Genomic DNA, 27,381 nt, shown 5'->3' with positions numbered 1-27,381 from the left:
GTAGGTGGATGTTGGGGTATGGCTCAGTTGTGATGTACTTCTCAGCTAGATAGTTTGCTGACATCTCATGTCAAAGTTATCCACGTGTTTATTATATGTCAAGGTACCGACAGTGTTCCTCGCTTCTACGGAGCTGTATTCTGCTTGGAGTTGACATCTTGTGGGGGGGAGAGATATAAAATTCCTTGACCGAAATGGGTGGGTAATCACTATCCTCCCAAGTCTCTGCCAGTGCTGCTCCTAGAGTAGCTATAAAAAGAGCTACAAGAACTGTTTGTCTGTTGATTTTTCCAAAGTTGACTTTTTTTCTTCTGAAAAAGCCTGTGCCTAAGTGGTCCGTAGAGCAGCAGTAGGCTGTGATATTGACTACGTGACTAATGTGCAACACATGATTGCAACACTCTGTGATATGGAGATCATGCTGTTCTGTGTGCATGTGTGTGTATTTTTTTTGTGAAAAAGATCACGTCAGGCTGCTTGTACTATCGGAGACTAATGTGCAGGCAAGCTGTACTGTTTCTGAATTTTTCCAGGTTGAGACTATAATGCTACTCCCTGGCATTTCCATGAAATGCTTCTGTTGAAGAAGCCTTGAATTGATACATTCCCTTACTTTGTGCTTCTGGAAACCAGCCTACACTTAGTAGCTACTTGCCCATTGCAGGAGCCCCACAGAAATTATATTTCTGTTTGGCAAGCTGCATACATTAACATAGACAAAGCTGTTCTTACTCATCAAGGGGAACCTTTTTTTATATTTTCTTCTTTCCCTGCAAATATTCTGTCTTTCATTTTGTAACTTTTTGAAAAATGAAGTATAGACACACCATTCCTGATTCTGTTGCACCAACTTCAAACTGTGAATACTTTGCACTTAGTACCAGACATTTCCCATCGTAATCTCTCATTGATTTTCTTGGGAAACGTATCATGTTAAAAGCAGTAACAGATTATGCTTCACCCTTGCACTTTTCATTTTTAGCAGCAGAATCATATTTCTTCTGGAATTTAAATTACAAAGTAAATAGTCATTGTATGGCAGTAAATGATCAGGTAACAAATTAATTTTGTTTAATTGTATCAATGTTGGCCAACTGATCCTTGCCTAATCCCTGACATAGGCAGCCTGACTTGGAGAAAGTGATTTTTACACTTATTAAAAATTTGTTGTTGTCAATACCAGAAAGATATACTTTTATTTGACAATTATATCCTTTAAAATGTATAATTTGATGATATAGACAAAGTAGAAAGATTCAAATTATGATGTCATTTACAAAAAATACAGGTGGTAAAAGACTGCATCCTGTGTGTGTGTATATTAAAAAATCCTTGAGTATCACTGTCGGAAAACCTGACCAAAAAAACAGTTGAAAGAATTGTGATCAAGCCATAATGTGCTAAAGTGGAAGTTAGTTAAGCAGTAGGTACTGAGGACCCAAACATTAGCAGTTTCAATTGCATTGGTGTGTCGTAGTCGTGTTGAACAACATGAATAGCTCTTTTCAAAGCTGCGCGTGCCTCCAGTTTCATTTTATTCTTCGTCTCATCCGACACCTCAACAAGAAACTTTTTCTCTTTCTCTCAAGTGCTAAGGAACGCAAGCTCCAACAACTCATCGACATCAACACCCATCTAGGACTCTCCACCCCTGCCTGTCCCTCCGTCCCCACCCCATCTTCCAATCCCAGCCCCAGCTGTGTATTCACTATACCCCCTGACCTTCCCCTCTCCGATGCTGAACGTTCAGTGCTCAGCAAAGGACTTAGTTTCATACCCTTACGTCCTCACCTCAATGAATTTCGGGCTTGGCATGATGCTGAACTCTTCTTCCGCCATCTTCGTCTCCGGGCTCACTTCTTTGGGCAGGAGTCCTCTCCCCATTCAACGGATCCTTTCACCCACCTCCAATATTCTCCCTCCACCTGGACTCCTCCCTCTGGATTCTTACCTTCCCTTGATCTTTTCATTGAGAACTGTCGGCGCAACATTAGTCGTCTCAATTTCTCTGCTCCTCTCACCCATTCTAATCTCTTTCTCTCTGAACTTACTGCACTCCATTCTCTCAGGTCCAACCCTGACATTGTCATCAAACCCGCTGACAAGGGTGGTGCTGTTGTTGTCTGGCGCACTGACCTCTACCTCGCGGAGGCTGAGCGTCAACTCGCAGACACTTCCTCCTACCTCTCCCTGGACCATGACCCCACCACTGAACATCAAGCCATTGTTTCCAGGACTGTCACTGACCTCATCTCCTCTGGGGATCTTCCTCCCACAGCTTCCAACCTGATAGTGGCCCAACCTCGGACGGCCCGCTTCTATCTCCTACCCAAAATCCACAAACAGAACTGCCCCGGTAGACCGATCGTCTCAGCTTGCTCCTGCCCCACAGAACTCATTTCTTGTTAACTTGACTCCCTTCTCTCTCCCCTTGTCCAGTCCCTTCCCACCTACATCCGTGATTCCTCTGACACCTTACGTCACATCAACAATTTCCACTTCCCTGGCCCCAACCGCTTCCTCTTCACCATGGACGTCCAATCCCTCTACACCTCCATCCCCCACCAGGATGGTCTGAGGGCCCTTAGCTTCTTCCTCGAACAGAGGCCCGAACAATCCCCATCCACCACTACTCTCCTCCGTCTGGCTGAACTTGTTCTCTTACTGAACAATTTCTCCTTAAACTTCTCACTTTCTCCAAATAAAAGGTGTGGCTATGGGTACCCGCATGGGCCCCAGCTATGCCTGTCTCTTTATGGGGTATGTGGAACATTCCTTGTTCCAGTCCTACTCCGGCCCCCTCCCACATCTCTTTCTCCGGTACATCGATGATTACTTCAGTGCCGCTTCATGCTCTTGTCGGGACTTGGAAAAATTTATTAATTTGGCTTCCAATCTCCACCCCTCCATCATTTTCACATGGTCCATCTCTGACACTTCCCTTCCCTTCCTTGACCTCTCTGTCTCAATCTCTGGTGATAGACTGTCCACCAATATCCATTACAAACCCACCAACTCTCACAGCTACCTTGACTACAGCTCCTCACACCCCGCTTCCTGTAAGGACTCCATCTCATTCTCTCAGTTCCTTCGCCTCTGTCGCATCTGTTCCGATGATGCTACCTTCAAAAACAGTTCCTCTGACATGTCCTCCTTCTTCCTTAACTGAGGTTTTCCACCCACGGTGGTTGACAGGCCCTCAACCGTGTCCGGCCCATCTCCCGCGCATCCGCCCTCACGCCTTCTCCTCCCTCCCAGAAACATGATTGGGTCCCCCTTGTCCTCACTTGTCACCCCACCAGCCTCCGCATTCAAAGGATTATCCTCCGCCATTTCCGCCAACTCCAGCATGATGCCACCACCAAACAAATCTTCCCTTCACACCCCCTATCGGCATTCCGTAGGGATCGCTCCCTCCGGGACACCCTGGTCCACTCCTCCATCACCCCCTACTCCTCAACCCCCTCCTATGGCACCACCCCATGCCCACGCAAAAGATACAACACCTGCCCTTTCACTTCCTCTCTCCTCACCGTCCAAGGGCCCAAACACTCCTTTCAAGTGATGCTGCATTTCACTTGTATTTCCCCCAACTTAGTCTACTGCATTCGTTGTTCCCAATGTGGTCTCCTCTACATTGGAGAGACCAAACGTAAACTGGGCGACCGCTTTGCAGAACACCTGCGGTCTGTCCGCAAGAATGACCCAAACCTCCCTGTCGCTTGCCATTTTAACACTCCACTCTGCTCTCTTGCCCACATGTCTGTCCTTGGCTTGCTGCATTGTTCCAGTGAAGCCCAACGCAAACTGGAGGAACAACACCTCATCTTCAGACTAGGCACTTTACAACGTTCCGGACTGAATATTGAATTCAACAACTTTAGATCTTGAGCTCCCTCCTCCATCCCCACCCCCTTTCAGTTTCCCCCTTCCTTTTGTTTTTTTTCCAATAAATTATATAGATTTTTCTTTTCCCACCTATTTCCATTATTTTAAAATATTTTTAAATCTTTTATGCTCTCCCCACCCCTACTAGAGCTATACCTTGAGTGCCCTACCATCCATTCTTAATTAGCACATTCGTTTAGATAATATCACCAACTTTAACACCTCTGTATTCTTTTGTTCTGTTGTTTGTGACATCTTTTGATGATCTGCTTCTATCACTGCTTGTTTGTCCCTACAACCACACCAACCCCCTCCACTTCTCTCTCTCTCTCTCTCCCCCGCCACACACACCTTAAACCAGCTTATATTTCAACTCTTTCTTGGACTCGAACTCAAGTTCTGTCGAAGGGTCATGAGGACTCGAAACGTCAACTCTTTTCTTCTCCGCCGATGCTGCCAGACCTGCTGAGTTTTTCCAGGTAATTCTGTTTTTGTTATGAATAGCTCTGATTTTGTCAGCAAGCCCCGTTTAAAATAATTTATTCTTTTGTGACTATATTTGACAGAAAAAAGTTACATTTATGTGGCGCATTAAGACATCTTCAGGGCATCCCAAAAGACTTTACAACCAGTCAATTTACTTTTGACATGCAAGCACTATTACGTAGGTAAATTCAGCAAAAGTCTTACAAACAACAAATTATCGAATGATCATATAACATGTTTTTGGTGGTCCAAAACAAAAACAGAATTACCTGGAAAAACTCAGCAGGTCTGGCAGCATCGGCGGAGAAGAAAAGAGTTGACGTTTCGAGTCCTCATGACCCTTCAACAGAACTACTAGTTCTGAGGACTCGAAACGTCAACTCTTTTCTTCTCCGCTGATGCTGCCAGACCTGCTGAGTTTTTCCAGGTAATTCTGTTTTTGTTTTGGATTTCCAGCATCCGCAGTTTTTTTTTAATCTGTTTTTGGTGGTGTTGGTTTAGGGAGGAACGATGACCAGGACACCTGGAGAACTCCCTGCTTCTCCTCAAATAGTGCCATATTGTCTTTTACAGATGGAACCTCAGATTAACATCTCATCTGAAAGGCAACCTCTCTGACAATGCAGCAAGCCCCCAGCACTGCACTGAGTTGTTGACCTAGATTTTATGTTCAAGTCTGTTGATTCCCAATTCTAATTCAAACAAGAGAGATAGCAACTGAGCCAAGTTGACCAAATAGTTCTGATGGTTGTCTTTTAATGAATACTTTGGAAACTGAATTGTTTTGCTCTGTGGTCTTTTGCCTTTCTTGCTTTGTTATTTTGAATCTCTTCCCTTTGATTATTCTCATGGGCAAGTTCCAACTTGTCACATCTTGGAGAAGGCCTGCCTTAGCCTTGAGATCTAGATAAACTTTCAGTAATGTGTCCACAAAACCCCATCATACTGGATTTATCCAATGCCTTAAGATCTCTTGCCTTCAGTGAGCAAATAGAGTACCACACTTTCAGATTTGTTTTACAGCAACAACTTGCATTTATATTACACCTTTAACATAGGAAAATATACCAAGGCGCTTCACGGACAGGAATTAGCACAAAACAAAAGATATTAGGATGTGACCAAAAGCTTGGTTAGTGATCGAGTTTAAAGGAAGAAATAGATTGAGTTTCAGAACTTAGGACCTAGATGGCAGATGGAAAACTCATCGATGACTCGGTGGTGTGGGGAATGCACAAGAAGCCAGGGTTCTTGGAGGGTTGTAGGACTGAAATCGATAACAGAGATAGGCACGGGTAAGGCAAAGGCTTGGAGTGTTTTGATCATGAGAATGAGAACTTAAAATCAAGGCATTGGCAGACAGAGCAATGTAAGTCAGTGGCCACAGAAATGGGTCAATGAGCATGATAGAGGACACAGACAACAGGGTTTTGGATGAGCCGAGGCTTATGGAGGATGGAAAGTAGGAGACTGGTCAGGGGACCATTGGATAGTTGAGTCTGGCAGTGACACTTGCATGGATGAAGGTTGCACCAGCAGATAGACGTGGAAGCCGATGAAGTCAACAATGTAGAGGATAAGGGGTCTGTAGCTTAGCTCAGAGGATGCGAACACTCTAGTTCAGCCCAAGACAGTAGTTTGAGAGGATAAAATCGGCAATGGTGCAGAGTTTGTGGTGGGGGTTGAAGACCATAGCTTTAGCCTTCCTAATATTTAATTGAAGAAAATTGCAGTTCATCCAGGCCTGAATGTTGGAAGAAGCAGTCTGGTGACTTTAATCAGAGCGTGGTTAGAATGTGGAACTCACTACTACAAGGAGTAATTGAGTCAAATAGCATAGATGCTTTTAAGGGAAAACTAGATAAGCACATGAGAGAGAAAAGAATAAAAGGATATGTTGATGGGGTTAGATGAAATATGTTGGGAGGAGACTCACGTGGAGCATAAACACCAGCACGGACTTGTTGGACCAAATGGTTTGTTTCTGTGCTGTAAATTCTATGTAATTATGTAACGCAGAGGCAGTGGAGAGCTCGAGAGGGAGTGGTGAGGTCCAGCTGGATATTGCCAGAGCACATGTGGAACCTGTCATGCCAGCATGTCCGCCCTTGGCCTGCTGCAATGTTCCAGCAAAACCCAACGCAAACTGGAGGAACAGCACCTCATCTTCCGATTAGGCACTTACAGCCTTTCGGACTTAACATCAAGTTCTATAACTTCAGACCATGAGCTCTCTCCTCCATCCTCACCCCTTTTTTATCCCCTTTTTTCAATATTCATTGTTATTTTTTAATTTTTATTTTTTATCCACTTATTTTTATTCATTTTCATTTTTATTCATTGTTTTATCCCCACCTTTTGTCCTATTTTCAATCTTTTTTCACCACCACTGCCCCCACCCACCACCCCACTCCCACTAGTGCCATCTGTCACTTCTTCATGTTGTTCTTTCCAGAGTGCTCACCCCTGTCCAGCTATTATCACATTCTGCTTTCTTACCTTAGTGCCACCATCAGCACCTCCTTTAGCCAGTACCACCACCATTAACACCCCTTTGACCTTTTGTTTATGACATCTTTGGCAATCTCTCCGTTGCCTCCACCTATCACTGGCCTTCTATCCAGCTTCACCTGCTCCAACCCCGCCCCCCCAAACAGTATAAGTGTCAGCACAATTTTACTTCTCTTTAGCTCTGAAGAAGAGTCATACGGACTCAAAATGTTAACTCTTTTTTTCTCTCTCCACAGATACTGTTAGACCTCAGTTTTTCCAGCATCTTCTGTGTTTGTTTCAGATTTCCAGCATTTGCAGTATTTTGCTTTTTTCTTTGAGTCTTTTTAGTCAAATCTCGACTTATTCTAGGAACATTACTCGACTTCCTTGATTTTGAATATTTGACTGTAATGTTTAAAAAAAGCTGTCATATACAAACTGAATTATGTGACATTATTCAAGTTTGAATTATCCTTCTCTCCAGCCTTTAACTGGTAAAACATGAGCATTGCATCAGGATAGGCTTGATACAGGAATATTGACTGTAGCTGGTTTTTAAATTGCTTGTGCACTGTGGATATAAAGGACAGCCATTAAATCAAAACTAGATAAATGTACAGCACAGAACCTATTTGTCCCCTTGAGTCTGCACCATATTTGTCACTGGCACTGTTTGCTTAATTGTGGTGAAGCTGAGTGTTATCACATAGCCCCACTGTGAGCTTCTTGAATATTTTAGTCTAAGCTGCATTTTTTTTTCTGGACCAGCAGAGACGCACAAAGTTTGTAGTCAAGTTAATATCTTTATTGCAGCTGGACTTCTCTAATTACAAGATTTCTAGTTATTCTTTCATAAGTGATTTTAACAATCAAAATTTTTCTCTCTGGAAACAGCTACATATAGCTGTCCATGTGTAAAAACAGGTCTAAGAATATAAATACAGATTTTAAGAATCTGGCCTTGACTTGTTTATAGTCAGAAATATGGTAGTCAAATTGGGAATTGTTTTCTCCTGAGTTGAAAAGGGAGGTTTAAATCTGATGGGCTCAATGTTATTTCAGGAATAAACATTCTTTCCTTGAAATTTGCCTGTTTTAATTTCAGTATCTATTATCAAAGAAAACAGCTTCCTAACTACCAATCTTGTTCAACGATTTGACAACATCCTTGTTTAGGATTCAAGTTTCGTAGCAACATTATAACTGTTGCTTCTTTGAGTCTGTGTGTTTTGGCATGCCTATTGGAATTAGTGTGTGGAAACTCTGGAGGGTACAGCCTGTTGTCATCAACTTCATCAATGGTCAATGCTGATGCATGCTTTTAATTCACTTGACAGCTTTTCTAAAACTTTTTAATTCCAATCTAGTGAATCATTGCTTTTAGCACAAAGTATAGCTTTTGAATAATTTGTATCAAAGAATTGTCCTTGATATTTTGCCATGCTTCACCAATTCCATCATCTCGCTCGCCCTCCCTCCCATGCCATCACCAGCCCCATCCCACTCTTGTCAACGCTATCCCATCCATCACAGAAAAACCATTTTGCCAGTCAGGTAATTTTGTTGCTAAACTTCCCTTGCCTTTTGCTGTTTTTGCTCTCCTCCAACCATTGGCAGTCACACGTACGTCATGTACTGTCCACGCCCCACACCCGTCTGTGCGCCAAGTACCACCCAACAAATAAACCCGCGTCCCTTAAACGGATCACTAAAAGCTGTCCGGACAGAAATATTATAGATTGGTGAAAGACAAGTTACTAGAGTAAGCTTTAACTAGCAAGATACAAATAGCATGACATATGAACCCTGTGAACAGCATTGTTGCTGATGAGTTATGAAGCAGACATAGGAAAAACTGGAACTGCCCATTGCTATTGTGTTAACAGTTCTCAGTTTAAACTGAACAAAATAGGTTTTTTGAACAACAGAAATATCTTTAAACTATTCAAATAAAAAGTGGCAGGGCAGGGGGGTGGTGAAACCAGGAAATATTGGAAACTGGAAATAAAAGCAGGAACTGCTAGAAATACACAACTCATCAGTCAGTAGATGTGGTTAACTTGTATGCACCCAAAACATTAATATTATCAGAACTGAAAACTAAATATAAGTCAGCATTTTAGTAAAGAGGGACAAAACAGCAGCTGCTACAACTGCACAGGAGGAGTTGAATAGGTTGAATGACCTTCATACTGCTTAATAGCATTTTTTAAAAAAAATCATTCACTGAGACAATAGAAGGACATAAAAAAACAAAATATGTGCAAATAATTGAGAGGCAAATGCAAATTGAAAGAGGGAAAATTTTAGAACAAGAACATCTGCTGATGCAAGAGATACAAAATTTTATTCAAAATTGTTTGTCCTGAAAACGGCAAGACATGGATAGAACCCCCTCCTCCTTTGCCAGAACACTCTCAATGCAGGAAAATGGTCTACACCAGAAATGTCAATCTATTTTCCCCTCCCCTAGACACAAAGTTTCACTCCACATCTTTACTACCCCTTACTGTAAAGGAAGTGGATGACGCAGCTAATGTCTAAATGCTCAGAAGAAAGATGCAGTACTCATCAGCTTTGTTTGAACAATGCAGAAGGGAAAAGATGGAGACACTAGAGACAAGTTGAAATGGGGAACCACAAGGTGCTTGGGGTCAGACTTGTGGTTATAGCACAACAGCTAAGCGATCACAGAATCTGTGTATGGTTTCCCAACTCTTGGAGAGCAGAAAGAACAGTGAATAAAGTCTACTGGATTAAGGGAAGTACATGAAAGTTGCTGTCTTGCACGGAAGTTGTGTAACTCCTGTTTATTTTTCGCTGAGCTTGCACATTTTATCAGACTCTCAGTGCATTGTGCAGTCACCTCCCAGAGAAGGAAGGAATTGTGTGTAATTTAATTAAGCTGCTTCTAGTTATATATATATATATATATATATATATATATATATATATATACACACACACACACATATAAGTATGAAGGAGAGTTCCAGTAATGTAATGTTGTATTAAGAACTTACCCCTCGAATTGAGCGGTTAAGCATCTTGAAGCTGTGGATCATTTGGCATTGTTTGATACCGTGGGTCACTTTGTTCTGATCTAAGCAATTATAGACTGAGAGGAGGCTGGCTCAGTTTCATTTCTTGGAAGAACTGTTTCCAGGAAGTTATGTTGATAACAGCATGATATACCTGGCAGTAGTATTGCCTGATTTATTTTGCTCCTCTCAAGGCTTGAGTTACATTGCAAAATGAAATACTTTTTTCCCTTCAAGTCTTGTATGCTTTGCATTCGGCCAACAAGGTGATTTCGAGATAAAAACAAAATACTGTGGATGCTGGAAATCTGAAACAAAAACAAAGTGCTGGAAAATCTTAGCCGGTCTGGCAGCATCTATGGAGAGGGAAACAGAATTAATGTTTCAAGTACAATATGACTTTGAGGAATGCTTTCTGACAAATGGAAGCTTAACAGGCTTTTTAAAAGGAATCTTAAGTGTTTGCATTACAAATAATTATTGCAATGCAATGTGTATAAGTAACACTAAAAGTATGGCACTGTAAAATGCTTCTGCAAGTCAGCTTGTGGCTTCAAATTTTGGTTTTTATCTTTGTGTTTATAAGCTACTTTTATATTTTGAATTCTGGGAGCTTGGCGTCTAGGAGAGCAAATGTTTGTGTTACTAAAGAGCTTTCTGTAGCTCTTTGTCAATCTCGTGGACCCAGCTAATATAACCTGCCACAGAGTAGAGGGTTTTAACATCATAAATGCAGGGAGGCAGCTCCTGTCTGCCAGAATCCAAATTAAACGAAACAGCTATTGTGTACTCCAGTACATCAAGAATAAGAATTATCTAAGACCTTACATTTGTGATCTCCATATAAGTGCTGCTTTTCCCTTTTCTCTGTTGATTTCCTTTTTAAATAGCAAATATATTTGTAACTTAATTTTAACTCGCTTTCTACCCTTGCCCCCTTTTATTTAATTTCTGAAATCAGCAATTCATTTGAGCCAATGCATTAAAAAAGGCAGAATGACACTTCCATTGTTACCTTCTATTTCCACCCCCCCACCTCACCCGCCCATTGGTAGCTGGGATTAATGTATATTTACATGGTGACCTTGCCTTTGACAGCCATGTGAAATTATAAAACTGACAGAAAAATAGGTGTTAGATACAGAGCAAACAAGGCTGAGATCAATGGAGTTTGGTACTCTAAGGGAATTGATGGTAATGGTAAGGGAATTGATGGTAATGGTAAGTTAATTGGGTGTTTAGTTGTATTCAGGTGGCGGGCGTTAACTGGGCATTCACTTGTTCCTGCATTCCACTTAGGTGTACAGGGTGCTGACCCAGGTCCACCCTTCCACCAGTATCTCGTCCAAGGCCATGAGCGTTATGAATTCCTTCGTTGTTGCTATTTTCGAGCACATCACCTCCGAGGCTTCGCACCTCATTCACTACAACAGGCGTCACACCATCTCGGCCAGTGAGATGCAAAGTGCCGTCCACCTCATGCTGCCAGAGCAACTGGCCAAACACGCAGTCTCCGAAAGCACCAAAGCGGTCACCAAATACACCAACTCCGTTTAGGTTGATCATCCTAAAGATTATACAGGAGCAGATTGAAACTATGGTGATTGGGTTTGGAGATGTATGTTTGTGATGTGTCTCTGTAAGTAAAAGCTTTTAAGTATGTAATCACAAGAATCTAGTTCTGTCCTTCACTGGGTTTCCACCTCTGCTAGAGTACCGAAACTGCCCTTATCAAAGTCACAAATGACATCTTTTGTCACTGTGACAAAGGTAAACTTTCTTTCCTCTTCATTCTTGACCTGTCTGCAGCATTTGATACGGTTGACCATACCATCCTCCTCCAAGGATACTCTGTTTTCCAGCTGGGTGGGATTGCTCTCACCTGGTACCATTCTTATCTGCCTAATCACCAGAGAATCGCTTGCAATGGCTTCTCTTCTTACTCCTGCACCGTTGCCTCTGGTGTCCCCCAAGGACCTATCCTTGACCCCTTTCTATTTCTCATCTACATGCTGCCCCTCGGCGACATCTTCTGAATGCAGTGTCAGTTTTTACATGTATGCTGATGACACCTAGCTCCAACCCACCACTACCTCTCTCGACTCCTCCACTGCTAAATTATCAGACCACTTATCTGCTATTTAGTACTGGATGAGCAAAAATTTCTTCCAATTAAATATTGGGAAGACTGAAGACATGGTCTTTGGTTCCCTCCAAACTCCATTCCCTCGCCACCAACTGCTTCCCTCTCTATGGCAACAGTCTTGAGATTAAGCCTGTCTTTTAGCAACCTTGTTGTTACATTTGACCCTCAGCTAAGCTTCCTATTGTATGATGCTGTGTGCACCTGCATGCCGTTGTAATGTTAAGGTTCTCAGCAGAGCAAGGGTTAATGTGGGACTGGAGAATAGCACTGCCCACAGTATGATGCATAGAGTCACATGGTAACAATCTAGAGTGAGCACTCTAGAAGCAACCTACCTGCATGGCAGCAGCACCATGCATGACAATAACTAGGATCTGTACATAGTTAAAGATTAGCAATAAATGATTCATGTTTAAACATACAAGTCTTAAGATCTCATCATTGAGATATCAAACGATCCCATAACACAGCATGGTGATCAGCAGTGATATGAAAGATAGCATTTTAAACAAAGACCCCCGCAACAGAATCCCAAGGTATGAAAAACTTTGAAACCTGACTAGATGCACCTAAGGAGAATAATTGAAGAAACTGTTGAAGAAGCTTTGCTACTGACTTGGAAGTTAATCCACCAGAGTGAGTGGAGCTTCATTGCAAGACCCCTGAGTGACACAGAGTGAAGAAACCTGGTCAGTTCACAAGATGGTGAGCAAAAATTGCAACAAAAAAAAAGCTGTACTTAAATTGTAGAATAGGTGGCAGTACCAGGGCTCAGCATCCAGAGGACAGTTGAAAGAGCTGCAGATGGGGTCTACAGCCAACACCATAACTTGTGATGGCCGGGCTGAAGTTTTTTTTAAAAAAAAGTCTAAAGTTTAAAAAGAAAAAACACATTAAAGCGAGAAACCTGCAGAGCGCAGTTTTTTTAAAAAAAGGCAAAAGCCTGCAGAGTTTGAAAAAGGGAACCCTTTTTAGCTGGGTCCCTGGCTTCTCGTACAGAGGAACGAATTGCTGCTGTTTTAAAAGCTCCTGTAGAGTTTTTTAAAAGAAGAAAAAGAGGTGGAAACTCCTGCAGTATTTTCTTTTTTTAAAAAAAGTTTTTTAAAAAAAAAGCCATAATCACAGGGAGCCTGTTGCACCCAAAAAAGTGCAAGAAAATCAGAGAAAACTGGTAACTGCAGACAGCCTGAGTGGGGGAAAAATGGTTACTGCACAGATAGCCTTAAAGGAGCAACGACATTTCAAGCTGCAGCTACAAGGGAAAAAAAGGGGCAATGGACAGAAAATTACGAGAGCCAGGTGCATTTTGGATAAGGAAATGGTTAAACCAGACCAAACAGTAGGAATCTTAGGGAAGACAATTTTTAGTTTATAGAAGAACTACTGCATTAAATAAGAAATTAGAAGAAGTACAAGTTAAGTTTTTATCCCTGTTTGGTTCGTTTGCTAGTGAAGTACTCCACAGCCAACATATAGATCAAAACTTGACAACATTTGGTGAGAGATTAAAAGACTTTGACAGATATTTTAAACTCCAAATTGTGGAAAGCACGGACCCTAGAAAAAGGTCCAGCACACTCCCAGTAAAGCGCTGAGGGCAACAGAAGACCCCAGCAAGAGGGTCTCATAAAACCCCCGAAAGAGGGAGCCAAAAGAACCCATTCCAGAGAGAGGGAGCCAGAAGAACCCAGAGTGAGAGAGGCAGATAATAGTGCGGAACAAGCAGATGGTATGAATGAAGGAAAGCTTTCTGGGGTAACTCGAAAGCTAAACGTAAATTAAGCTGTTCTACAGGAAATTGTTCGCATCAGAGCTGAACTGGCAGATTTGAAGCGCAAGATTCAAGCTGAGTATGTACCTTTGAAAACACAAACTGAAGTCTTCGTTGAACCAAGCTATTGGAGATCTGAACAAACCTTTGTATTGTCTCAGAAATTTGTATCAGGAGGAAATAGCGGCCTTCAATTCCACAGTTGGCAACTCAAAGCAGGAGTTGGGAAAACTCAACCAGATGTACAGCCAGGCAAAACAGCAGGCAGAAAAGGTATGCACAGATGCTGTGACCTTGAAAACTCCTTGAAGAATCAGCCATGGACAAACATGAGCTAAAACGGATGTTGCATATTACTTCAATTGCAATGCAGCTTTTTCTATCAGTAGCAACAAAATGATGTACTGACGCCCAGAGTGAGTTGGCAAGAGGTCAACAAGAAAGTAAACAGTTATAAGAACAAATTATTGTCCTTCAAGATCAAATGCAAAAGGAATGCATCACCATTCAGCAACATGAAGGAATAGTGACTGTCTGAAACAACAGAATGGTAGCATAGCAGAAGAAACTCAAGGAATTTATGCTGAATTACAGGAAAACTCAAGGTGAACCAAGCAAGCTTTGCAAAGAAAAGGAAAACGTGTTGAAGAATCTTCATGCTACAAGCGTCCCTCAAATCAAAGTTTATTCTTCTGGAAAATTCATTTTGCTTCTCTTGGTAATTTAATGTCACTCTGCACAAACTGAAGAACCAGTTGGCAGAGAAGACTCAGTAATGTTCAAGATTCCAGGAGGAAGCCAAAAGCTACAAGAAACAGACTGAAAAGCTGAAGAAGCAGTTGAATGAAAACGAGGAGCCATTGAAAGGGAAAGCCGTAGAACTTTCCAAGCTGTGAATGGATAATTAAGCCATGTATAGCACGATTACAGAACTGAAACAAGCTAAGACCTTCACCAGAGACAGACCTGGCCAACTGTGAAACCAAAATCAAGGACAAAGTTCTGTTGCAGCCAGAAAGAAAAGACAGAAATAAGATCGGAAAATGTAAATCCGACACTGAAAGCAAGGAGCTGGAAGAAAAAGCACTGGATGTCTCAGGCGTACTGAAAACTATTAAGTTGTTGAAAACTGAAATGGTTGACATGAAAATCAAGAACTGAACATCAAGAACGTCCATCGAGCATGGCAGACACCATCGAAAAAGAAAATTCGAGTCCACTCGGAATCAACAGAGTGCACGTTCCCTTTAGAAGTAATGGGACAATCCCACAGTATCCGAAAGAAGCAGACAGGTTGTTAATAAAGAGAAGTGTAACTCGGGAGTGCAAAAAGCAAATGGAGATTACCAAGTACCAGAAACAGAGTGTTACTACTGTTCCTCCAAACGTGACAGAGATGTGGAAGACCTGTCAAGCCTCAAGCCAGAGACTTGAGGTGAAGGGATAACGAAGGGAAGATTGTATTGTAATACTCCGTTGGAAGGGAGGAAAGTTTTCTTTTGAGATGTTGTATGATGCTGTGTGCGCTTGCATGTCATTGTAATGTAAAGGTGCTAGGCAGAGCAAGGGTTAACATGGGACTGAAGAATAGCACTGCCCATAGTATGATGCATAGAGCCACATGGTAACAATCTAGCTAGAATACTCTAGAAGCAGCCTATCTGCATGGCTGCAGCACCAAGTATGACATCAACTGAGATTTTTACATAGTTAAACATGAACCATTTATTAATCTTTAAACATACAAGTCTCAGGATCTCATCATTGAGACATCAAACGAACCCATAACACAACGCTTCCTACCTCACTTGTGCCATCTCGAGACCACCTATTTCCACCTGTAACATCGCCAGACTTTGCCCCCTATCTTTGTTCATCTGCTGCTGAAACCCTCGGTTCATGCCTTCATTACCCCTAAACTATTCCAACTCTCACTCCTGGCTGGTCTCCCACATTCTAACCTCCATAAACTTAAGGTCATCCAAAGCTCTGCCTTCCTCCCCGTGCTCACTGAGCTATGTTGGCTCCCGGTCAACCAACATCTTGATTTGAAAATCCTTATTCTTGTTTTCAAATCCCTCCGTGGCCTCGCCCCTCCCTATCTCTTATCGCCTCCATCTCCACCACCCTCTGAGATATCAGCGCTCCTCTAATTCTGGCCTCTTGAGCATCCTGGATTTAATTGCTCCACGTTGCTGGCCACGCCTTCAGTTGCCCTCGGTCCCCAAGCTCAGGAATTCCCACCTCTAAACCTCTCCCATCTCTTCCCCTCACTTTCGTCCTCTAAGATGTTGCTTAAAACCTACCTCTTTGAACTAGCTTTTGGTCAGCTGACTTGATATCCTTATGTAGCTCTGTCATGTTTTGTTTTACAATGTATCTGTGGATAATTTGCCTTAGGATAATTTAATAAAGCTAAAGGTGTTAATACACGTTGAAGTTAATCCTCAATTGGGCGCACAGAAGAGTTTTTTTTAACCTAGGTTTCTGCACAAACTGATCTCAAATATGGAAAGAAGGAAATTCAACCAATTCAGCTCTTGTTTACAATTAAATCTCAAATTTCACAATGGAAGTAACTCTTTTTCTGCTGAGATTTAATTAGTCCAATTCTACTAAATATAGAGCTGCGTATGTGTCAGATTAAAGCTGGCAGACTGCAACTGCCAACTGCACTATGGTATGGTCCTAGGACTTGGCAGCTGCCATCCTACTTGGCTTCTGTCATCTTGCAGCTGTCTTGCTTCCATTGCTGAGGCTTTCCTAGGAATCACTTGGGCTGCTGTTTCTGTTCTAATGAAATGTAAAAATAAGGGAGAGAGTGGAGTCAATTCAACAAATGTAATAGTACACTATATTTGTATAGAATTATGCTCTCCATTTTAAAAAGTCATATGTGGAACTCTGGTGGTGCTGGGAGGATGCATATTTTGATTCCCCACTTGGTTCAATATCCAATTTGATTGATGCTATGGGAGGGAATTGTTGACAGCTGTAAGCAACTGGTTGGGAATGGGGTGACAGGGAAGGGAGTGGGTGGGATTGTTGGGTTATTGCTGCACACTGCCCCTGTACCTGATGGAAGTATACTTTTTGATTGTAGTCCAGCAAAGTGCTACCACCAGCCCCTCCATGGCTGAACCACATGGATTGGAAGGAAGGGGTGAATTTGCCTTGGTTTTTGCTAGATGTTTTTTCTTTCTCTCACTTAGCTGAAAAGTTTATCCTGAAGAAAATGAATTTCCTTGCAGGATGGAAAAAAAAATGGAACCACCAGCTGAAAATGCTATTAATTGTCTCAATTTTGGACAACCGAGATTTCATTGTACTATAATGATATGCTCATGATTTACTCCTGCACCACCTAACCATTCCATATGTCCTCCATTCGCAACTCCAGAGGAGGATAGTCAGTTTACTTGGTCCTGATCACCTATGAATTCTTTTATGGCCTCAATCTGGAAGTATTCAAAGTGGAATCTTAAACCTATACCCTATAGATTTGCAGTACAAGAAGTTTTATTTACTCAAATTAAACATTGAGTCAGTTATTGCATTGCTTTGTTAAATGCACAACCTTAATTTTTAATGCAATATGATACTGAACACCGAGTCTCCTTCCCTTCTAAACTTCGTTTTGGTCTGTTTCAATTCTCCAAAAATATTTTTAAATTGAGGTGTTTCAGCAGACAGCTACTTGCATTTACACAGTATACTTTATGAAAAAACCTGTTTCTCGCTATCTCTGCCGTGCCTACGTAACCTCAATTTCCTTGACTCCATTGATGTCTGCGTTTTGGCTGCCTCAGCCATTTTGGCTCCATACCTGAACCTTTCCCTTGTATCTCTGTGTCTGTGTCACTTTTTTTCTCTCCTGTTGGGACAAAGGACACAGAATCTTCAGCTGGGAAAGACTGGATATCTGACAAAGCAATTTGAAAGCACAGAGGCAGGAAGGGAGGCAAGAGATGAGGTGGAGATGTGTAATAAGGTATCGTCGAAGAATCCATTATCTGTGAATAAACTGAATAATATCAGCATGGGGTAACATGTAACTGTAGAAGAGGAGTGTGGTGACTCTGTAGGAACATAGGACTTGGGAGCAGGAGTAAGCCATTCAGCCCTTCGAGCCTGCTCCACCATTCAATTGGATCGTGGCTGATCTAGTTGTGCCTCGCTCCACTTTGCCATTAGCCCTCCAGACCCTTGACTCCCTTGCCTATCAAAAAGCTGTCTAACTCTGCCTTGAATAAATTCAATGACCCAGCCTCCACTGCTTTCTGGGGAAGAGAATTCCCCATACTACTGACCCTTTGAGAGAAAAAATTCCCCCTCATCTCCATCTTAAATGGTAGACCTCTTATTCTTAAACACTGTCCCCTGGTTCTAGTCTCTCCCACAAGTGGAAACATCTTTCTGGCGAGTACCTGATAAATCCCCTCAGGATCTTTTGTTTAAATAAGATCACCTCTCATTCTTCTAAACTCCAATGGTTAAAGGCTCAACCTTTCTTCATAAGACAGCCTCTTCATCCCAGGAATGAGTCGAATGAACATTCTCTGAACTGCTAATGTAATTATATCTTCAAATAAGCAGACCAAAACTGTATACAGCACTCCATATGTGGTCTCACTAATGCCCTGTACAGCTGCAGTAAAACATCTCTACTTTTATATTCCATGCCCCTTGCAACATTCCATTTGCTTTCCTAATCACATTCTGTACCTGTGCATTGTTTTTTGTGATTCATTTACCAGGGCACACGCATCCTTCCGTAACATTTCTCCATTTAAGCAATATGCTGCTTTTCTATTCTCCTCGCCAAAGTATGCAAGTTCACATTTTCCCACATTATCTGTAAGGGTGGGGGAAGAGTTGTGTCTGAGGTTAGCGCTTTTCCTTATTGAACTTTGCGACACAGGGAGGGGAGCAGGAGGATGGCAGCTTGCATGGAGGCTCAGGACTGGCAAGGGTGATTCAGTGGAGGGGGGTGGGGGGAAGAGTGGAAGGGGGAATCCAAGGAAGGACAGGGGTGGGGTTAGGGGCATGGAGGAGTGAAAGAGGGAAGGGCCTGGTGTCCTGGGTGTGGTAGGGGATGGGGGGAATCAATCAGTCAAAAGTATGAAAATGAGGGGCCTAAAGAGCAGTGTCAGTAATGTCCACATGTGGCTCCTTCTCAGGGTGTTGGCTGGCAAAGTCCTTACAGGGCTTTTGAGTTCACCTACAATATTTCAATCATCCCTGCTGAGAGTGATCTTGGACAATGTCCTTTACAATGCATAGGAAGGAGGACCAGCTGAGCCTGCAAATTCAGCCATGTCCCACAGAGTGGCGAGTACAACACTGTACACTAATATAGACATTCAATAAAGAGTGAATGCAAAAACACATCAATTCTTCCACAACAAAGAAATATCCCCAACCCCCCCTGTAACCATCAATGTGTGCCAGCCATGAGGCGTGCAGCACATTCAGCTGCCTGACTAAGCTAGTCTTCACAAATAACAATGATGCACACGTGAATAAAGGAAAACCAATATATATGAAATATTTAAAAGTGAAATTCAGTTTTTAAAAACACCCTTGCCACCTTTGTTCTCTCTATAAGTCTTACGTTAATGACTATTGAGTTGGCAGTGAAGTTGTAGCCGTAAATGAAGAGCCCTCCCTGTTTGTCCAGGAGGCGCTTTCATAGCCTGCCTGTACCTGCTCCAATGTCAGCTGGCGGTGGGTTTCACCACTGAAAAGCTTCCTCCATCCTGTGATCGCATGTGTCACCCGTGCACGTTGCTGGTGCTTTAAATTTTAATTAGAATCGTGTAGGAACTGGCAAAAAGTCAGAGAGGAAACAGCGGCCACTTCCTTTTCCACCGTCGGAATTAGAGTGCCACAGTTAAAATTCTACCGAGTGGACCAGGCAAACCCATTCTTATGGTACTGTACGCTGAAAGAAAAGTTTTGGAGAAGGATGGCTTGGTCAACTGTGTCAAAGACTTGTACAGTGGTTGCGAAGGAATAATGCATCATCACAGAATCTCTCAATGCGGAAGAGGCCCTTCAGCCCATCAAGTCTGCACCGACACGTGAGAAACACCTGACCTACCTACCTACCTACCTAATCCCATTTACCAGCACTTGGCCCATAGCCTTGCATGTTATGACGTGCCAAGTGCTCATCCAGGTACTTTTTAAAGGATGTGAGGCATCCCACCTCCACCACCCAGTGCATTCCAGACTGTCACCACCCTCTGGGTAAAAATGGTTTTCCTCACATCCCCCTAAGCCTCCTGCCCCTCACTTTGAACTTATGTCCCCTCGTGACTGACCTTTCGACTAAGGGGAACAGCTGCTCCCTATCCACCCTGTCCATGCCCCTCGATCAGGTTGCCCCTCAGTCTTCTCTGCTCCAGCAAAAACAACCCAAGTCTATCCAACCTCTCTTCATAACTTAAATGTTTCACCCCAGGCAACATCCTGGTGGATGTCACTGTTATTTTCGGGGTGGTCTCTCTATCCTCTCAAGTTGAACCTTTTCTCTTGAGAACTGAAATCCTGTTAAATATCCTAATCCAAGAGAGACTTGTTGGATTCCAATAGCTAGTTTATACTCATGTTCTAATAAAGCAAAAGTTTACATTTTTGACACTTTAAATGTATGTCCAATGAAGCAAAATTTGGATGGTGTCGGTTTATGAATGTGCAAACTCTGTTAAAGGAAGCTTTTGTTTCAGCGACAAATTTTTGCACATGTTGAATTTGAAGTTGCAGGATTTGGTTTAGGGCGGAAGCAAGAGATGATTTAAGGTTACGATTGTGCAAACAAAGTTGCTGTTGTATAGATTTAGTAGGTAGAGCAAGCTAGTTGGGATGAAGGACCTTTTCTCTTACAATATTTCCTGTATTTGTCATGTTCTTGACCCCAAATGACAACCCAGAATTCCACCTTTTTTTTCCCCTGAATGTTTAGTTTACATTTACTTTTTTTTAGTTCATTTGACTATTTACAGTTAAGCACAATGATGCTCAGATGACAGTGGTGGCTGCTATCTAAGCTTAGCAGGTTGTGAGAGCTGATTCTTGTCTCTCTTTAGAAGCTGGTTGTTCATTTAACTGAAATATATTTTTAAAAATCCTTTAGCAGAATAAAGAATTAACTGGACTGTGCCTTTGTGTTTAAAATAAAATTTATTGCACCATGGTGTCAGAGATCTATTTTTTTTAAAAAGTAAGTGATTTTGTAGAATCGAGCTGGGCCGCTGCATTGTACCTGTTGATTTTGTGGTGACGCCAAGCGGTGGCGATTTTGAGGTATGTGGTAGAAGCAGCTAATTTATGATCCATGTAATTTCCCCTCTCCAATGGATTTAGAAGCTCCATTTACATATAAACATATGAACTAGAAGCAGGAGTAGGCCATTCAGCCTCTCAAGCCTGCTCTGCCACCTGATAAGATCATGGCCGGTCCAATTGTGATCTCAACTCTACTTTCCTGTCCACCCTCGAATACAAATATAGGAAATAGGAGCAGGAGTAGCCATTTAGTTTGCCTACAAAAGCATAAAGTGTTTCAGTACATTATTCTACCGTCCAGGGACGGTTGCCAAGTATATACAATCAAAATGTAATAAGCATCAGCGAAGTTTGATTAATACTGTGTAAGATCAGTATTTCGGTATGGAACTATGCAGAATGACTGATTTGCAAGATTTGTGCTTCCATCCAGTAAATCGGTGGAATCTTAATAAGAGGGAAAACCTTTTGCAAGCAGCTATTAATGAGTGAAAGATTAGCCACCTAATGTGCTGCAGTGGAATTAGCCAATGCATTTACTATATATCAAGTGGACTGAGCATTATGATCCTGAATTATGTTAAGTCTTGATCAGTATTCTGTATCTGAGTCTTGAGCATGCATCTGACATTCTACACAAGTAGTGTAAAGTGAATGTGATTGAGAAGTATTTGGTAAATGGATCAGCCATTATCTGGAATTAACAGACTTTTGCAAGGATGACATTGATCCCAAAAACCGAGGACTGCTGTTTAATTTTGAAAATGTATTGCAATTGTCCTTTATTTTGTGTAACAATCTGACATGCTGTATGTGTTGTTGAGTCCTCAGGACCTGAACTTGATTTGAACTGTTTTTGATAAGTTTTTGAAAATTCATGCAGTTGATTTGTATAGCGCATTGCTGTGGGAATACCAGTTATTCCACCCTTGTTATTTTTTTTAAAGGTGTCTTCCACAGTTCAAAATCAAAAAGGTGAATGTGTTTCCAACAATAAATTACTGACTTTTTCAACAACAACAAAATCCTTTTTCTTTCCACACAGGGAGCGGTGACTCTTCAATGGACAAAGAGTTCTCTGGGGCGATGGTGGGTCCCACTGTGAGCACACCCAACAGTCAGCACTCTTCACCCAGCCGTTCTCTGAGTGGTATGTCTTTACTTTCCTTTTTTTAAAAATTGTGCATTGGTTTGACTCTGATCTGAATGCAAGCTAGAATTGAAAATGAATAGAGAAACTGGTTCTAGCTTAGTTTTCCTCATGTGAACACGTTTCTGTAGTATTGATTTGGTAGCAAACCTATATACTTTGCAAATCTTTAAGAGAATTTTCATTGGACTGAATTAACTGTTGAATTCCAACAGGCAGTAGGATCTTAATTTGTGTTCATACAGCCCTTTGCAATTTTAGTAATTGTATCAAAATCTGTAGTTCTGGGCATACATCTTGTGTTTTCAGCAAGTTTTATAGATCCAGCTTAAATTTTGTTTGGTGGTGGAGACATGACTCTGTTGATAGTGTTACGACCATGTGAAGAGGTGAAATAACTCCCCTATTCTCTCACTCCAGGTTTGACCATAACGGGGTTTTTTGTGAATTTGGAGAGGATGTGCATTGCCAATTCTGTAGGAGTCCCACTATTTACATTTTTAGACTGCAAAGAATTAGTCGGACAGGTTTTCTTAGTTTCGATAAACTTTTCTTGCTCTTTGTTTAACCTATTTCCTTAATTTAAAAAAATATATACACACGTACAGATGGCAGAGTAAGAGGATAAGCTTATAGGATTTTTACAGCTCATGAAAAATAGAGGGGCATACGATTAGTTGTACCTTGGCTAGTTTAAACGCGATGATTCCACGTTGCGGCCGTTTTGTTCAGTTGTCTTCCTGGGTGTAGTTGTATGGAGCAGATTTCGACGTTTTATTCCCAAACAGTCTCAGTTCGCAATAGATTTCTCAGGATAGTTACTTTACAAAACCAGCCAGCACTCCTGAGAAATAGGCAGAGAGGGCCCACACCTTCACAGCCTGTGTTCAGTACAGCATTCTTTTGTGTTCCCTTCTACTTGGTAAGCAGTCCTTAAAAGTAACTCGCTGGCTGTATGTTCCAGCCTGCTGTTCAATGCAAAAATAAATAAATAAATTTGCACTGCTGATAACTGGCAAGGTTGGGATCTTGAGATCCTGGGACTATGGTGAATGACTGTCAATCTCCTTAACCAATGAAATTTAAGGGTAGAGAAAGAAACAGGAATGATGGAGGTGGAAGTAGGGCGAATTGAGTCAAATTAGATACAGAAAGAGAAATGGAGGGGGAAAAGAAAGATTGATTTGCAAGGGGGAGAAAGAGACAGGTAAAACAAGCAAAAAGAATTAAAATTTTCAAAATATCCTTGGAACAATTTACTACCTGCAGGAGAGACTCCATAGTTTCAGTTGTTCCCTTTCTTGGCTGGAGAAGTTGAGTGCTTTAAGGGAACATAACCTTTTTTTCATTAAAAAGGCCCCTACATCATTCAAATACCAGCCCTGTCTTCCTTCAGTGAGTTTTATTCATATTTACATTGCAAATGCAGCAATTTCTGTTGTGTATATTTAATGTGCCATCATTTTCCATGAATGCAGTTGAAGAGAAATATTGAATTTCTGGAAGGGTATAGATTGGAATAATTTAATTTACTTGTCTGCCTGTATTCTTCACAATGATGCAGAAACTTCTGAAATTCAGCATAAAGTTTGTCTTGCCTGCACTTTAGAACATAGCTAGTTTAACATTTCCAAAATGGTGCTGGGTGTTCCATGAATGAATAATTGAACAATAGGACTATTTAGTGCTCGCTTTTCATGTACTTATGATTTATTCTACTTTATTTTCATGTGCATCATTTTCTAATTTCTCCAGTTCTGTATTGAGTATCCAGTCCCTACACCACGCCCTTCTGAATATCACTGTGGACCTTTTGCACATAGTGCTTATTGAGTTAAGATTGCAGTTTACTGTATCTGCGTGCTGGCTTTCTGACCTTGCAGTGCTAAATCTGCCTCTGCCCTGGTGGTAAAATTGTAGAACCGTTTAGATAGGATAAAGAGCGCCAGATTTGGCAACATAACTGTTTGAAACTGGCAGACAGGACCTAGCCTTCAATGATCTGATCTAAATAAGCACCAATTAAAAGAGGCAAAAGTTGCTTCCGTATCACCACTAACTAGTGAATCTTTTGCATAATAATAAAAAGCAAAAACAGTACAATACACTCAAGGTCCTAACCAGCAAGACAGCCCAATGTTCCAGGTGAATTTTCATCTTGTTTTATTGTTGTGTTTTGGGAGTTTCAATATGTGCTCCAAATCGTTATCCCTAAGGTATTTTTTGGAATTACAGGAGTTGGGAGGTAAAGCAAGTTTGAAATGCTTCATGTATTTTCACACTTTACAATTAGATGGATTAACATCTCAACTGTATTTTAATGACACAGTTGGACTATCAAGAGACACTAAATTTATCTGAGAAATGTGAGAGGACAGAAATACATATTAGATTGAAACTCACTTGATAATTTTTGAAAACCATAATGCATTAAATCATTAATAATGGGGCAATTGAGTAGTATGGCAAATAAAAATTACAGGAGTTTTTGTGGCATCTGAGATCTGACCTGTAACCACAGGTTCGTTCTTTCTGTCCTTTATTGTGTGTGCGTGTGTTGTTATAACTGCACCCCTTTCCTCAGTTGTAAAGATCTCAATTTTTTGAGGACAGCATTGACATATTGGAAGCATTTCCACTGAATCAGAGTCAAAAATGGTCTTAAATTTTTAAAATTGTGACAGTGAATGGGAAAAGATTTTCTCCTCTGGTTGGTGAGTCAGTGATGGTGGGTCATCAATTTAAAATAGTTATTAAGAGAAGAGAGAAGTTAGGAGAAATTTCCTCTTGTAGGGGGTTGCTGAAACGTGAAATGCTTTGTTACAGGGAGCGGCTGTGGTAAGCCATTGTATCCTTTAGGGGAAAATTGGATAAATATTTGAAGTAAAAGAAGATATAGGGCCATGGAGAGAGAATAGGGAAGTGAGATTATATTTTAATTGCCAAAAGCCAGCATAACCACACTGGGCCAAATGGCCTTTTTATGTGCTGTACGCTTCTGTGGTTTTAGGGAGAAATTGACCTAATTTACTTGCTCTGAACATTGCGCATAGGCATACAGTGTGGTGTTTCCCCAGTCTTACACTAATGGAGACTTAACTGATTTCCTATCAGAGCCACTAAACCCCAATGATAAAACCGAGAGCAAATATATAATTTATTGTAAGAAAATGAGTGTATAATAATCAAAGATGCATCTGAGAGGCATATTTGACTCTCTTCTCAGCCATCTTTCCCAGCTATCTTTTGACTGACCCAAACTTGGACAAGGATGGAATGCATTTTTAAATGCCTTGGGTATGTGCTGGCATGGAACAGGCCACATGTGCTCAGTTTTGTTCAAGCAGTTTGGAAAGCTGATGGGGTGGCTGCCCTACTTAAGGGTACAACTGTAGAGGTCCAATGCCCAAAATCCAGCAAACTTGGGACTGAGACCATGACGGATTTTGGATTTTCCCAGATTTTGGATTACTCGCTGGTGGAACAGGCAGCTTGTGTGTATGATTGATTCCCCTCTCCCATCGCATTATTTACACGGAAGTTACCTTTAAACATTAAAAGAATGTCAACATCATTCTAATCACTGAAAGTTGCCATATTATAATCCTGGAGATTTGGAGAAATATGTTGATGCACTGTCAGGTAGTTCATTGGACAGACTCCGATATAGAAGGAAAGAATTTGCAATTATATTTGTTTTGTGAAAAGACTATTGGCGCTGGCTATTTGTTTTTTCATGACGTGAAAATCACACAATCAGATATTTGCTTCTCACCACATAAGCATTCAATTCATCCCTCAAAAGAATCTCCCTGGAATTGCAAATCTATGTATACCAGGGCACAGATAAAAGGAGAGAGCACTCTGGCTGAATTTATGTTCTATAGTCAGGGGTTCTGAGGCCACTTGCATCATTTCTATAGCAATGCCTTCTGAGATCAGCTGATTTAGCATCGATCAGGAATTGAACCTAGGCTTATTTATTGATTGCTTTTACCAATTGAAACACTAAGGTCCTGTGTGGACAACTCTCACTGATTCCATCCTCTGGGATCTGCCTCAAAATGGCCTCTTCATTCCCATGCTTACTCTATTCGGGAGTGGCGCCCAGATCTCCCAAGAGAAAAATATCCAGTTTTTGGACAGCCTGATTTTGGATAATGTACCTGTAAGATGTTATTGTTCCATTAACAGGAGCTGTAGAATGTAATGGTCAATCTGGTAAAGTAAATTCAGATTTAGGAAAAAATTGAGAATTCTTAGTTTTGAGAGTCTCAGATGATTCTCATCTACAAATTGTTTGTGTATTCCCAACTTGTGCTGCCACTGACTTTCATCTACTCCAGCTTTGCACATTGCACTTCATTTCTGCTCCTTGTATGGAAATGCTTTTTTGTATCTTGGCTGTGCTAACTTTTCTTCTGGCATATTTGCCATATTGCCTTCAACCAAACTATTAGAAGGCTAGATAATGAGTAATATATTTCAGCTGCCAATAATTATTACAACTTATACGCTTTTAGAACCGTTTTTCTTGCTAACTGATCCAACTGGATTCCGTGTTCAGTTCACAGACCCTACTGAGTTAACTCATCTCAGCCAAGCAGCCTTCAGTTGGCTGCCAAAGCCTTGAGTGGAACAGAAATCAGCCAGTGTTCTTACTACATATTGCTATCCAGCAACCTTTATTGGGAGGTGTTTGCATGCGTATGGTCAGTTGTGTTATGACGCGGCAGATGATGTGTGCCAGGCTAATCAAATCCACGAGGGAAACTTGATCATGCTATCACAATGGTTTTGTAATTTGTATTTATTTCGAGATGTGTATCCTGAATTCAGAAGTAATAAATCCACCAAGACTTCAGATTTTTTTTAGAAAACTAAATTAAACATTTATTAACAAAAGAAAAGATTTCAAGCACATACATAGGTCTACAAATTACTACCACAATAACTCCTAAAACCCCTAATTAATCTGGCTTCTAGTTACACCCCCATTAAGGCAATGGTTTAAAAAAAAAAGGTTTTAACCAGATACCACCAAGTTAACACACTATCCTGGACAGTAGAATTCAAAGTGGCTTTTCCCCAGCTTTGGTTTCTGTAGACAGCGGGC

General features: G+C 41.3%; 1 protein-coding gene across 4 annotated transcripts in view; it reads left to right on the top strand.

Moving 5' to 3' along the window:
• Window positions 1-27,381, top strand: part of ikzf4 (IKAROS family zinc finger 4) — a 163,177-nt gene that overhangs the window by 88,016 nt on the left and 47,780 nt on the right. For all 4 annotated transcript variants that reach the window (XM_041180271.1, XM_041180270.1, XM_041180267.1 and 1 more), the window contains exon 4: window positions 22,161-22,265. In XM_041180271.1, coding sequence (XP_041036205.1) covers window positions 22,161-22,265 — 105 coding nt within the window. The remainder of the gene's footprint in view (window positions 1-22,160; window positions 22,266-27,381) is intronic.

The sequence above is a fragment of the Carcharodon carcharias genome, chromosome X, assembly GCF_017639515.1.
Source record: "Carcharodon carcharias isolate sCarCar2 chromosome X, sCarCar2.pri, whole genome shotgun sequence".
Taxonomy (NCBI): Eukaryota; Metazoa; Chordata; class Chondrichthyes; order Lamniformes; family Lamnidae; genus Carcharodon; species Carcharodon carcharias.
Note: the sequence above shows the minus strand (reverse complement) of the source record. Positions and strands in the feature narration are given on the sequence as shown.